The sequence below is a fragment of the Nannobrachium achirus genome (assembly GCF_963921795.1).
Source record: "Nannobrachium achirus genome assembly, chromosome: 23".
NCBI classification, from domain to species: Eukaryota; Metazoa; Chordata; class Actinopteri; order Myctophiformes; family Myctophidae; genus Nannobrachium; species Nannobrachium achirus.
In genome coordinates this window covers 38,524,734-38,539,783 of record NC_137830.1, presented here as the reverse complement: position 1 = coordinate 38,539,783, position 15,050 = coordinate 38,524,734, and the positions used below count along the sequence as shown (strand labels likewise).

Here is a 15,050-nt window from a genome sequence, read left to right as displayed (position 1 = left end):
TGGGCATAAAAGTGATGTCATGTGACATCACTTCCTGTACTGAAAAACACGTGACATCACACTGACATCACTTCCTGTACGGACGGACAGAAGGTCAGACAAGCGACAAGGTTTTTCAGGGTATAATGCGACCTTCGGTTGCAATAACATAACAAGTGTGAAACCATAGACATATTCAATCATAGCCAAGTGGGTATTTGGATTTGGAGTTGCTGAGGTATGACATTTTTGCACAGCCCAGAAAGTAAAGAACATTTAAATTAAAATCTTTACTATCATTTTATAATGGACGATTTACTTTTTGGGCAAGTGGGCATAACCTTTGGGCAAGTAGAAGATGACCTGTACTTGCCCGATGGGCAAGTGCTTCTGAGACCTTAGTGTCAACCCCTGTTCATGATAAAAAAATAATAATAATAGCAGATCTAAAACTTGGTGCCGCGCTGTGAGCTTGTATATCTGCTATTTTTTAATAGTTAAAGCATAAAATAACGGTTAAAGTGGTTATAATCGAGAGTGACACAGATGCAGGTCTAAATGGGTTCATTCATTTGTCATATCTGTGGCTTTGAATCTTTTCTTTTTTTTTTGGCCAGGGTTTGATGTCGGCGGCCAGGTGGCCATCGGCATTTCCCACTGGAAGAGCCCATTCCCTGCCAATGGCCAGGCCCTGTCCAGCCCGGACTGCGTCCACTCGGAGGCGTCGGCAGTGCCATCGGCCATCGACGAGCACCCAGAGCCAATGTCATGCCCGGCCTCTCTGTCCATCACCCCTCTGCCCTCCTGCAGTGCAAGTCAGGAGACCATCAATGACAACAGCACCAGTATGTACAGTTATTATACGCTTCATTTTTGTCGAGCGAACGGGAAGCACAATGCTATCGCTGTAACCACTTTAACCTGGGCATATCAATACTGTATCCACCTGTTTCCGCGGGAGTTTACTGGAGATTATTTGGACCTGTTTGGACCACACTTTCGGTTTAACAGCAGACATACAAGCTCGCGTCGCAGATGCAACCCGTTGTGAGCTTGTAAATCACACTCGGCTGCGGCGCCGGAAGCTCTGTACAGCGTCTGCACAATGCACTATGGGGCGTTGGAAAGTCGTGGATAGGAAAAATTGAATAAAATACAGGTATTTCTTTTAAATAGCTGACATACAAGGTTAACTTGTCACATTGTGACCAGTAAGACGTCAGGTCGCATACTTTAGAAGGCAATCGTAGCCAATCAGGAGGGAATATGGGAAATGGGACAGATCCATGTTGATGACATGACTTTAGAGATACTGTGTACCGCTTTGTGGGATTTTAGGCCAAAATCTGCAGGAGCATCGTCCAAAAATGTGTTTTGCAAAAATCGGCCTGATGGTGGCGCTAGAAGAGGGCCATGTGAGAAATGAGGGGTGGAGGTTGTGAGTTGCCTTCCAAGGAGTGTGTGTGCAAAGTTTGGCATGGATAGGGGCTACAGTGCCGGAGATAAGAGTAGGGCAAAAGTGTGACGTGACGTGACGGACAGACGAACGGACAGACAGCCAGTGGTGCTTTTCATAGTAACTTGTGACCTGACGGTCGCAATAAACTTCTTCTCGTGACTATAAATATACTTAGTTGTCAATTTGTTTTAGTTTTTCATTCTAAAAAAACTAAAAGGGTGTCTAAATTAAGCCCAAAAGTCCTGTCTTTGAAACTCAAACATCAGAGCATTTTTGCCTGGTATAAAGGTGGTTGCACACTGCTGCGTTTTTCGTTGCGAAATGCGTTTTTCAGGGCAAGGAGAGAGAGAGAGATAGAGAGAGCAAGGGACCGAGCAGTGCGCGAAACGGGCGGCAGTGTGCAAACGTGACTGACATAACGTGAGGTTGATTTTTTTATTTGCGTGCTCCGAAATTCAGTCCGATATTCGGCCCGAAAAACGCAGCAGTGTGCAACCAGCTTTATACCAGGCAAAAATGCTCTGATGTTTGAGTTTCAAAGACAGGACTTTTGGGCTTAATTTAGACACCCTTTTAGTTAGTAAAGAAGTGCGTGAAATTAGTTTTCGTGCCTAGTTCCCATCGTGTCGCTATTTCCTCAGAAGAAAGAAAGGGAAGAGGGGGGGGGGGGGTCAAGGAGATAAGCAAGAATAAACAAATAATTAAATATATTATCTAGTTATCTACATATTTACACAGCATAGCAGCAGATGTATACTGAGCATGACATGCTTATGGACGTTAGTTAAAAGGTGCTAGGAAAAAAAAGCACAACAAGTCAGTGCGTTGTACAAGGGATTAAGGTGCAAAAACACACTTTATTATATTAATCAATATCTTAAAATCCAGGCCGGGTACACATTTTAGTGTATGGGAGGGGCTTACAGTACATGTACAGTATGTATCAACACATTTGTTTTTGTAGGCTAATTTCTGATTTGGGCCTAACTATAGGTTAGGCCTAAATGGGTTAGAAAATTCCTAAGAAAAGTATAGACTGATTCATGAATTGTTCATACATGTGTCTTTATGATGATGTATATACCATTTCCTTATATAACTTTAATACGTAAAGACTGCAGGGCTATGTGCAAAGCTAAACACAGAAATAAGTTAAGTTAAATCCCAACCGCGACCGACTCTGAGATAGCCAGGAGTCAATAACATGGTTCCTGTTTACATGCTATGTCTATGGGGGCTTGAAACTGTGAGGAGATTGGAGCACTGAGCAACTAATCTGAATGAGGAAATGCTCATGGGCCGATCGGTCGCCAAGCTTGATGGAAAATGTAGTGTTTTTGCTCACCTGGCGCCTATTTGCCACCTGGTAACCATGGCAACCAGGTAAGATATTCCCAAGCATTAGGGGTGGCATATCTACTGGCTACTGGGAGGGTGCGTGCAAAGTTTCACGCCATTCAGAGCAGTCATGATTTGTGCCCCTCCCGCCAACTTTAAAGGCAGTTGTAGACAATGGAATCTGAAAGATCTGTCAAATTTACTTCTTGATCACATAACTACAGAAATAATGTGTACCCATTTGCTCACATGACTATGGAGATCGTTTGTACCGATTTGCATGATATTTGGACAAAATCTGTAGGACTAGTAGCAAAAGAATCGTGGTGGCTAAATAAAAGGCTGACATGTAAAATGTGGATCAAAAGTGTGTTTAGAAGAAAACACTAAGTGTGGCACAAATGGGTGGGCTCCTAACATCAACCCAGTTAGTTCATTCATTCATCATGTCCACCTCTGCACTAGCATGCTAATTCACCCTTTGTTAGCCTCCTGGTTGGTCCCTGACTGACCAACCAGCAGGCTCTATCTGCCTTGTCCCGCCCTGGTTCCGCCTTTTTTATGTTGAATTAGCTAAAACATAATTTTTGGAGAAATACAAACATTTAGAAACATGCTGATTCACTATGCTGCCACTGAGCAGCTCCAATTGACTGAAACAAAGTTTGAAATTAGAATTGAGCACACAGAATAACAATATGAAGCAACTGAATTAACATGGCAGTGGATGGAATGTCCCACTGAATGTCCCACCAAGACACAGCAACCAATGTGTGTGGAGAGGGGCAGGACAATGGGTGGGACTTGACAAAGGGTGAATTGTTTGTAGCATCAGCCAATGAATAATCCTCACCATGCTGGTTATCTGTCTTTTCACATCAAACTCGGCGATTGGACCCTCTGGCTGGAACCATAGGATTTGTCTCTGCCTAAAACAGTATCTGGACTGCTTTTTAGCTGGTCTAAAAACAAGGTAATGGATTGTTGTAGCTGCAGAGTGGCTGCTCTCTCTCTCTCTCATGTGTGGCTTCAAAAGGAAGTGTCATGCTGCTGCACATAGCACTATGCTGCCCGCAACAGGAAGTGTCATGTTACAAAATAAAGGTACTCGGCTTCAGAATAAAACAAACTTAGTTGATGTCTACTAGTTTTCACACTGCTTAATCATAAATATTTAACCCCTTGTATCCTGTTAGATGGTGTTAAATATATTTCTGTAATTTAATCAATATGATGGCACATATTTTCTTTATGATACATTTTCAGGTTTTATCATGTACACAGCTAATCAAACCTGGATTACATCATACATGGAGATCCCTATCTGAAACAGCCACACAGATATTATGGGCCATGTCTTGGCCATCTGGCCAGTGATGTATATCGATGACATTAGGGATCTTCATATATGGGCATAAAAGGGATTCTGGGGAATACCCATATATGGACTTTTACATAGGTGATGTCACCTGTGATATCACCTGTGATGTCACAGTGATGTGTCAGGGGAACCACAGTGTCAGGCGTGACCTACATACAGACAGAGATACGCGGACAAGATGTGCCGGTTTTCATAGTAAACTTGCAACCTATGGTCGCAATAAATATTCAAATATCTTGGGACACAGAATCAAATGTGTTATGGTCATGATTCATCAGGAGCCTGGGTTCCAAGCTAAAATAATCAATATAAATATTTTCGGAAATCACTATGGGAAAAAAACGAATGGGCTTTATAAAATACTACTCAAAGGAACGGGTTGACCAGGATTAGGACCCGCCGCAGTGGTGTCCGGTGAGAACTTGGACTAATGGACCTGAAGATTCCTGTATAACGCAGAGATATCTAAGGCCAGATATCCCGAGTCGTACGGAAGGCTTTGGGGTGTCTCCGTGAGAGCTGGCTAGTTATTGCGACCGTAAGGTCGCAGTTTAGTATGAAAACCTCCACCGGCCGTCCGTCGGTCACACGTGCGGTCGACCGCACGTCACACGTGCGGTCGACGTGTGATGAGGTCACGATGAGTCATCTATGCCCAAATATAGATTTCTAGGTCAGATGGCCCATAGAGTTTGTGATGTCAAACCTAGCAATAAACAAACCTGATGTCAGACCTGAAGTATCCTTTTATACCCATATATGGAGATACAGAGATCTCCATATATGGGCATATTAGAAAGCCCATATATGGGCATATACGGATGACATCAGGGATATCCATATATGGGCATAAAAGGGACAAGGGCTTACAGTTAAGAGATCTCCATATATGGGCATATCAGAAAGCCCATATATGTTCATATACTGATGACATCAGGAATATCCATATATGGGCATAAAAGGGACAAGGACTTACAGTTAAGAGATCTCCATATATGGGCATAAAGGGACAAGGACTGTTACAGTAGAGATGTCCATATATGGGCATAAATGAACAAGGACTGACAAACACTGAGATCTCCATATAACCTATGGGAATATAAGGGACGAGGACTGTCAGCTTGTAGACCTATTTTCTAAATATTGTTGTACATTAAAAACTTGAAATGGGTCGTTCTGCATAGTACTTGGGATTTGTTGATGTAAATGTTCACATAGAGTGTAATAATTGGTAAAACAAACTTTTGGCCTATTTGTGGAGATAAGCGACCAACGGTCGCTTATCTCCCGATTAGGGAGTCTTACTGGTTATAGACTAGAGCTAGTGCTAGTCTCTCGCCTCTCAGTAGGTAATGTCACTCTTTATACAGCTGTGTACTGTGTGACATCAGAACCCGTCATACTGATGTCAGCAGCTGGATGTCTTGGCCGATTCCATTATGGAGCGGTCTCCATATATGGAGATATATCTTGTCCGGGTCCAAATATGGAGCTTGTAAGGTCAGACTTAGTGAGATGCGTCGGGTATCTCCATATATGGAGATTCAACATTCACTGGCTAACTATGGCTACCTATCAACTACACACGTGACGTGAAGCGGAGTGAGGGTCTTCGTAACAGGCTTTCTATCTGTGGAACCATAAAATGACGCCAATGCTATGCCCTATATTACAACTGTAAAATGTAAGAAAACAGAAGTGTGCTCTTGAGTGTGCATATGATTCAGTTTTTAAGAACAAATCCCAAATAAGAAAACATTGGTGAATGTCAGAATGTTTGTGAAAACGACATAATTTGTTCACTTCACCCATCTTCACATAATTGGTCCCCACTAATCCTCAAAAGATAGCACAATTTCTGTTGACTTGCTCTGTGTCTCAGAGCAGGGCTGTGAACATTTCAGAAACCTGCCTACCAGTGACATCCTCTGCAGGAGGGTTTAGTCATTTCATTTTTTCCCTATTTTCTTTATTGATGCAAGGACAATTGGCTCTATTTCAGCATGCTAACCTTCCAGGAAGACAAATGTTGTAGTTTCCATTCTATCACAAAAGTTTGCCTCACTGTACCTTATGGTCAATTCAGTATGCTGTAATTTTCTTTCTTTTTTGTGTGTGATTCGTACCCCCTTTTTGCCCAATTTAGTCGTTATTTCATTTAATTCCTCACCCCACACAGTTGTGTGTTGTCACTGCTGTTGTATCCGGTGGGGGCTGTTGGAGCCCCCACCGGGAGGAGGTAGAGCCTTCGGCCTACTCCTCCTGCCCCAACACTGCCGGCTGACAGGTGCCGCTGTAGCCCGTAGGTGTGCATGCAGTGACAAATCAGCCTCCCCCCGGCTTCCCTGGATGGAACACGGGCCAATTGTGTTCGTATCAGGGGTGTAATTGTCCCGATTTAAAATGAAGCAACACAGAACTAAAAGTTCCTATGATTGGCTGCTAGTTGCGCTGTTCTGGCACAGAAGCAACATGTTCTCCATAGGATTCCATCCATTTCCCCCAAACATTTACATTTGATTTTCTTACCTTAATAAACATTGTCATAAATACTTTATGGTTCCTGTCGCTAGTTTAAAGCCTCGTTTCAATCACCATGATATGCGTTTTGTGAAAATATGGTCCAATTTATGTTAGAGGACTATTTTAATTTTTTTCTTACAGTCAATGGTTCGTATAGACACTGGACAAAGCCGGACGTACCACGGTGGATTTGAACCCACAACCTTCACGGCAGTGGCCAGGCACTTTACCACTGCTTCAGCCAAGCACCCCATACTGTGCTTTTTTTAATAGTATACTAAATCAAAAAGAATGATGTGATGGAAGAAGAATTTTCTCACCAACATTTTTTCATCCATGCCTTATCCCAAACGTCTTTGCCTTTTTTTATATATATTTTGAAAAACGTTTTAAAATACTTCAAATAGCCAAGCTACATCGACACGTTGTGAGCTTGTAGATCAGCTATTAGATCAGTGAATGTTGTAAACCGTTGCAACCTTAATATATGTATATATATATATATATATATATATATATATATATATGTATGTATGTATGTATGTATGTATGTATGTATGTATGTATGCATGCATACATTACATACATGCCAGTATGTGTATATACTGTATATATATATATATATATATATATATATATATATATATATATATATATCTTACAGCTCTCTGTGTTGTTCTAAACTACAGATAGGCCGAAAGACCAAAAAGTCCTTCACCTAAACATTCTATTTATACGTACCCTGACTGACTCAGAACTTAAGGTAGATCATCAGCAGTTTCCTGGGTCGATCCTGGCTCCTGGCATTAGTGAACCCCTAAATGCTCACAAGCAGGCTGGTTCGTTGCGTTCAAACCTTTCACTACATTAACGCTATGTGACTATTTCGCAGATTATGGAATATACTGTTTTAAGGGCCTTGGCTTGGAAGCCTGAAATAGTTTGGTTATATATGTTCTTTCGCGCCTCCTGCAAGATCACCAAATAGTTCCAAAATGCACCAACTTTACAAACCATGCATTTGTTCATTCACATTTGTGACACACGTAGTGTTGTTCCCTCACTATGTGTAGGGTTGTGAGATCAAATCTCCCTGTGAACAACCAAATCATGTTTTTTTCTCCCCATTTGTTAATTAATTTCATATTCTAGAAGTAATGTATTTATCTTCTTAGTCAACTTCCTCTTCTTTGCTTTGAAGCCGTTACTCTTTGTCATCTTGCCATAATCATCTTCTGTGAAGCCATATTGTTGTTTGTGAATATCATTTCAATGTGTTTGTGTTATTCATACTGGCATGCGAGCATGGCACGTGTGTGTTTGTTTTGTGGATTCACTGCATCAAAGGCACATTGACTGTGATCACAACCTCTTTGGTCTACACTACAGCAACACCAATACAGCCAAGCCTTTTTCCCATTGGCCGTTGTAGGAGCTGCAAGGCCTCTGATTGGCTGCCAGGGAAGACAGCCTGAGAATACTGATGACTATCATCATGCAGCGCTCCTCATTCCCCCCCTCCCTCTCTCTCCCCCTCCCTCTAACTCCCTCTCTCTCTCTCACTCTCCCTCCCTCCCTCCCGCTCTACCTCCCTCCCTCCCTCTCTCTCTCTCTCTCTCTCTCTCTTTCCCTCTCTCCCTCTCCCTCTCCCTCTCTCTCTCTCTCTCTCTCACTGTAAACATTCAGCTTGTGCTAGTGTTTCTGTTTTCGCTCTGACCGAGATCCGGGTCAGTGTTTGCATATTTCGAGCTCTCCTGTTACCCCGCGGTCTCAGCTTTTTGAACGTGTCTTTTATTCTTTTGCAAATAGCCAGCGGACGCAACAATGACAGCTGTGGCTTTGGCGTTGCGCGTTAAGCGCGTCGGGAGACGGGTCTGCTGGACGCGGTGATCTGGAGTATAGAGAGAGAGAGGAGGAGGAGGAGGAGCACGACAGTGGGCATGCGGGTCCCCTCCGCAGGAGGTCGTGCGCTCGTTTTTCCCGCAGCGGGGTGACAACAACTCTTCCAACGCCCAGAGGGGGGTGAAGGTGTCCCGCCGACCTGGCCGTCCTGTCCTGGCTTGGCCCCCCCTTCCCCCCCTCCACCGCCACTTACCCCAGTCCCCCCCTTAGTACCTATACCTACCTATCCCGCTCTCTCTGTCTCTCTCTCTCTCCGGGTGCTCGAGTTTCTGCCTCTGTCCCTGCTGCTGCTGCTGTCCTTTGGGGAGGCAGAGGAGGAGGAGGAGAGAGGGGGGGCGGGCGGGCGGGTGGTGGTGAAGTGGTCTCTATCTCTCTCCACCTTGGCATGGTGAGTGTTGTCAAGTTGTCTTAAAAGCACAGGCGGTTTCTGTACTCTCTCCGTTTTGTGGGGTTTTGCTGCAGTGATCGCCCTCTCTCTCTCTCTCTCTCTCTCTCTCTCTCTCTCTCTCTCTCTCTCTCTCTCTCTCACACACACACACTTTGTCTCTCTTTATGCTCGTCCTCTCTTCTTGCTCTGTATCTCTCCTTTGCCCCCTACTTTTTTTTGAGTTTTTTTTACTCTAGCACGGTCTCGCCGTATCCCCCATTCCTGCGTTCTGCGCGTGCAGCCGTGCACAGTCTTAGCCTCCTCGTCTACTGAACCAGTGGCGTCAGTTCAGCAAAAGCTAAGGTATGGCAACACGACTTGCACATCTTGCACGATCGCGAAGGCGCGAGCGTGCAAGACGCCAGTCATGTCGCCATACCTTAGCAACAGGCATGATGAATTTATCTTAGGAACAGTAGATTTCATTTTGCCGCCAAGGCAGCTGCCATACCTTGCCATACCCAATCGACGCCTCTGTACTGTACCCCCCCCCCCCCCCCCCATTCATCTTATCTCCTCACAGTGTTTTCATGACCATGCAAACATTTGACCTTCATGCAAACCCGTCCTGACCCCCCACCCCCATTCACTCCCTTCCTCTTGTTACAATCGTATGGTGTTGCGCTGTAGCCTCTGTTATGCGTGCATGGGTTCTGCAATAGAGGATTGGGTCAACATACCTCACACACACACACACACACACACACACACACACACACACACACACACACACACACACACACAGAAACCCTCACAAAGTCGAGTGCACCCAGCTGGAACCCTTTAAATGATGCCTTGTAATGAGTGACACATGATTCTTGTATAGCAGTAGTACACTACATGCACGCGCACGCCACGGACGCACGCACACATGCACGCACATATGCATGCACGCACACACGCACACGCACACACGCACACACACACACGCACACACGCACACGCGCACACACGCACACACACACACACACACACACACACACACACACACACTTCACCCAGCAGATATGGGATTTTTTTGTCATTGATCATGTTTGAGTATTGTCTCACACAAGCACGCACGCACACACACACGCACGCACGCACGCACGTACGCACGCACGCACGCACACACACACACACACACACACACACACACACACACACACACACACACACCATTATTTTCAAACTGTTTTTTTTTGCTTAGCAGTCAGTGTGAGCTGTCATTCTGAGGCTATGCTGTGTTATGTGAGGACAAGTTGGTATTCTGGAATGATTTTTGTACATTAGAGCCTATACATTGTTGACCAGCTGCAAGAGGCAGTTTTCACTTAAACTCATTATACGTATCTTGCCATGATTGTGAAATTATTATTGATGTTTGCAGCATTTGTGCAGCATAAAACCAACAAAGCTCACATCACAAACCATTGCGTTTAACTAATATTTGGAAATATTTCAATTTTTGACCCACCAAAAACCTTCAAGACGATCTACATGCTCTGTAGATCGGTTATTTTCACAATTTCTGTCTTTAATTATTGCCAATTTGGCCAATGTTTAATTTATCATTTCAGAGGTATTAAAAAGTCCTTAAATTCTCACTTTAGAAATGTGCATAAACCCTCTTTACACTTTATGTTGGTTTGTTTATGGTTGAGTGAGAAAAAAAAATTGGGGACCCCCCTGGGGGTCCCGACCCACAGGTTGAGAACCACTGCTCTAGTTTACTGTCAAAGTAGAGGTTCCCTCAGAAGTGGCTGACAGATAACACTACAGGTTTGAGTTTCTCTGCACTTTCTTTTTTTACATTTTGTTTTTTTAGATCTTGTTTTGGGCTTTTATGCCTTTATTGATAGGTCAGTAGACTGACAGGAAAGGGGGAGAGAGATGGGGAGTGACATGCAGCAAAGATCGTCGGATCTGGACACGCTGTCAGGCATCAGAGCCTAATTGTGGTATGCGCCTGGACCGCAAGGGCAGCGGGCTCCCCCCTCAGCACAGTTTAATGATGAGTATAAATTATAGTCAGGGGTCATCAATATGTCCATACACTGACAAATGTGTCCGTGGGTATTAGATTTAGTTTTTAAACAGATGTGCCATTTCAAAACTTCACATGTCCCGCCATTGGCAAGACAGTATATTTTCAGGGAATTTGCAGAACATTGAGCTTGTAGATCAGCTATTTTTGCAATTTGTATGGCCTTCTCTGACTTCGAAGTTTAAATCTACCTATGAAGGTGGATTCTGCTTTTCAATGGGAATGGAGTGGTTTCTTGCCATTTGCGATTTTTTGCAAAAATACACTCCATTCTCCATAATAATTAGAAAGGCAAAACAGGGAAAGAGTTGAGAAGTCACATCTGCACATAACATTATAGGCCAGGGGTCTTCAACGATTTCAGGCCAAGGACCCCTTAGTTGAGAGAGAGAGATGAAGCAGGGACCCCCACAAGATAGATTCCATATAGTTGCATTGTTTGACAGCACGATCATCTGTGTATTTTGGATTAATGTCAATTTGTGTTTCAGATATTTAACCACTTGAACCGTCAATATTTAATAAACTTGACCTTTCACCCTGTACTTAGTACTAAGCTTAGTACTAAGCTCAACGCCTCACAGCGCGATCCGTTGTAGATCGGTTATTTTTGGCTACAGTTCTCAGAATATGGACACTAGGGTTCAAGCTGTTAATATAAAAAGGATTGGAAGATTTGGAGGACCCCCTGTAGTAACTCTGAGGGACCCCTAGGGGTCCCTGTTGAAGACCTCTTTTATAGGCCCAATGTTCTTCTTATTTTGATCATAAGAACGAACATCAGTCTCCCATGTATGACACTGAATTACTATAACACTAAGGCACTTTCTTTTTCTTTCTTTTTCTTTTTTCAAGGAATGCTGAACGTCCCTCAACCCAATTTGAGGACCACAGCACTAGTAGTATACATTTAGGGCTAGCCCTGTTTCTGCTAATATTTGTATGTCCATGGAAACAATAGAAGTTTGTCCACCACAAACCTGCATGGAGATGAACCCTGATTATAGTACATAGTGTAAATGTATTTCTCTTCTTTGAGAGCTCAGTTGTGTTATTTCTTACTGGTTTGCCACTAGCAGCTGTCTATGCTAACATATCCCCATAGATACTGTTGTGAGGGTTTATAGCATAAGATGACAGTGCAATATCATGTATTCTTTTAATTCTAAGCAATTTATGGTTCCCCTCATGACCCCTTTGAGTGTTACTTGATGTAACTATTTTTGTTGCCCTTCGTTCAGTGGGGGAAAAAATATTTATGCACGCTAAAAATATGTCATTTTTGTTGCTCTACAAAAACATAATTTAATTCCATCCATCCATCCATCTTCAACCGCTTATCCAGAATTGGGTCGCGGGGATAACAGTTCCAACTGAGACTTCCATCTGGTCTTGGGTCTGCCACGGGGTCTCCTCCCAGTGGGACGTGCATCGAGGACCTTCCTAGGAAGGCGCTCGGGGGGGCATCCGATAATTTCATTCGCACTGCAAAAATACGTAATTATTCACCGGACAGTATAAATGAGCCTTCTCTCTTTTCACCTTGTCCCTCTTTCGCTGCAGTGCAAGTTTACTTCCTGCTTCCTCCCCTTAATTGGAGACCTCATTATTTTTGAAGAAGCGCCCCTTTTCTACACAGCGTGACCTGCTTTGTTGTGCTTTAACGTATCAATGATGCGATAAATCATAGAAAGTTCAACTTGGGCACAACAGTGGCTTAAAAAAAATAATAATGTGGTGATCATTGAAAGCGCAAAGCTGTTTAAGTCCACCTCAAGGACATGTGTTGCATTGACCATATTCACACAGTGTTATTTTCTGCTTATATCATACCCCGGGGACGGCGGGGAGTGGGAATCCTCCCCCACCTCTCTCACCATCCGAGTATGATGTAAGCACAAAATGGCCACCGTGTGAATATGGTCAATGTCAACCCCCTACACTCTCTCTATCCTATCTAAGTAAAGCATAGCCTTTGAAAAGCCGTACCAAATCTATATGTCTCCTCTCCTCAAACAGTTATCTACAGTTATTTATGGCGGGCGCAGTGGCGCAGATCCAATAAATGCATAGGGGGGGACCTGCGCGCGCAAAGCGCGCGCCACCGCGTGCGCGAAGCCCGATTTCGTTTTTTTTGCATGCAGAGATCGGTTTTCGGGCAGTTTTACCCCCTCATTTTCCTTCAGATACAGGCATTAACGGTTTTATGATGTATTATTTATTTACTTATCAAGTTATCACTAGTACTGCAATAACCAACACAACCAAAAGCTTAAAACACACTTCAACACAAACACTGACATTAAACAGTCCTCTCGTCATAACCAACGTTTCTTTCATGTTTCTATGGTTAACTTTTTACCTCAAGAACGCCGACTATAGCAGCAATTTGGCACAGCGACCGTTCATCACTCAAAACACTGGCCACAATAAAATACAGTATCCCTACTCAGAACTCAGAAGCATGACAGCCGCTCAGCCGTCAGAACACTGAACACACAATACAATAATACAGTCCACAAGCAGTTGGCACAGGTTAGAACAGGCCGCCAGTCCAGAACATACGGTATAAATGTCATTCATTACCCGGCTTCCTCCTCCCCCTCCTCCTGTCCTCCGGCTCCAGTCCTCTCGTCACACAGCCCAAGTAACAACAAAGTAATCCTTTAGCTTCCTTGTCCGGCCAGGGTGGCAACAAAAACAAAGTAATCCTTTCCTTGTCCAGGGTGGCGGCATTCCTTATTAACTATTTGAAATGGCAGAACCAAAGTTATAAATATTGTGTTCTATTGAGTTTGAGCTGCAGCAGCAGGAAGTTCTCTTCCTTCTGTCGTTCCTTCTGTCGCTTTCATTTCTTGTTGCCAGATTTTGCGAGAGAAACAAGCAGCCAGCTATATGAAAACCACCCTGGAATATTGTGGTTTTTATATAGCTGGCTGCTTGTTTCTAAGAACTTGGCAACACAGACCAAACCATTTTGTAGGAAAACAGAGGGGTGTTCTCATATAATAGCATCTATAAATCATTAAAAAAGCATCTTCGATCGTGTTTAGTGCATGATTTCTGAATTTAGACCACTATGTCCCTGACTGGGGGGGACAGGGGGGTCTTCTGGAAGTGAATGGAGGGGACGAAATTGAACCTGGAAGGTGACAAAAACACCTTGTCCCCCCCGCCATTTGCGCCTATGGGCGGGCGTCAAATGAGGCTCCAGTGTGGTATTTCAGAATGGGGGTAACGTATGAAAATGTATATTGGTTTCATATGTTGACTCCAGTTCCCTCTCGATTTCGTTCGCCTGGCCTCATCGTCCAATGTAGCACGTTACGTGCGGGTAGTGAAACAACCCGCCGCCACCGAAAACAGCGTGATATCAGTTACAGCCAAGGTCATATAAGGGAAAGGCTGTGTGAGCATCGATTTTTTCCCATCCACCCCCGAGTATGGAACCCAACGTTGTTTTATTAGCGGTGGCGGCATGCTCCATTTGTACTAACGCTTCACTGGCTGATTAAGGGCCGAGACACTCTCCTATCTCTGTCTCCAGAGCAGAGCTCAGCAGAAAAGAAACGGCTGAGTCGCCTCAGCCTGTCACAAACGGAAATTCAGCATTCAGACCTGTGATCCCCCCCTACCCCCCTCAGTTCTCTGCTGTCTTCTCAGGACTGCTGGGAGAAGGAGTTATAGACCTATTTATCGTCATAGTCGGTGGAAATCCTGTTTTTCCAAAACCGTTTGTTTTGTATTCATCATTTTAAGATGATTTAAGATAGTGAAAACAGCAGAAAACAGCACACAACGCCTCGCGCCGCGAGGCGTTGTGTGCGTGTAGATCGGCTGTTTTCACTAGTTTTGTGCGACAGTCTTGTATGATGAAGCAGGCTTTACTTTCCGAAAAAAATACGTACACATTTGAAACTTGGAGATACGAGGTTTCTGCCCGACAGCGACGTTATGTGTAGTTGATTTAACATCTGCAGGTAAAGGAGTAGTTCACCCCCAAAATGACTTTTTT

At 43.9% G+C, this 15,050-nt stretch overlaps 1 protein-coding gene across 1 annotated transcript in view; it reads left to right on the top strand.

Annotated features, from left to right (window-relative positions):
- Nucleotides 1-727: 727 nt before the first annotated feature.
- Nucleotides 728-15,050, top strand: part of LOC308308606 (anoctamin-4-like) — an 87,426-nt gene continuing 73,103 nt past the window's right edge. The window contains exon 1 of the mRNA XM_080754035.1: nt 728-824. Coding sequence (XP_080610161.1) covers nt 743-824 — 82 coding nt within the window. The 5' untranslated portion in view covers nt 728-742. The remainder of the gene's footprint in view (nt 825-15,050) is intronic.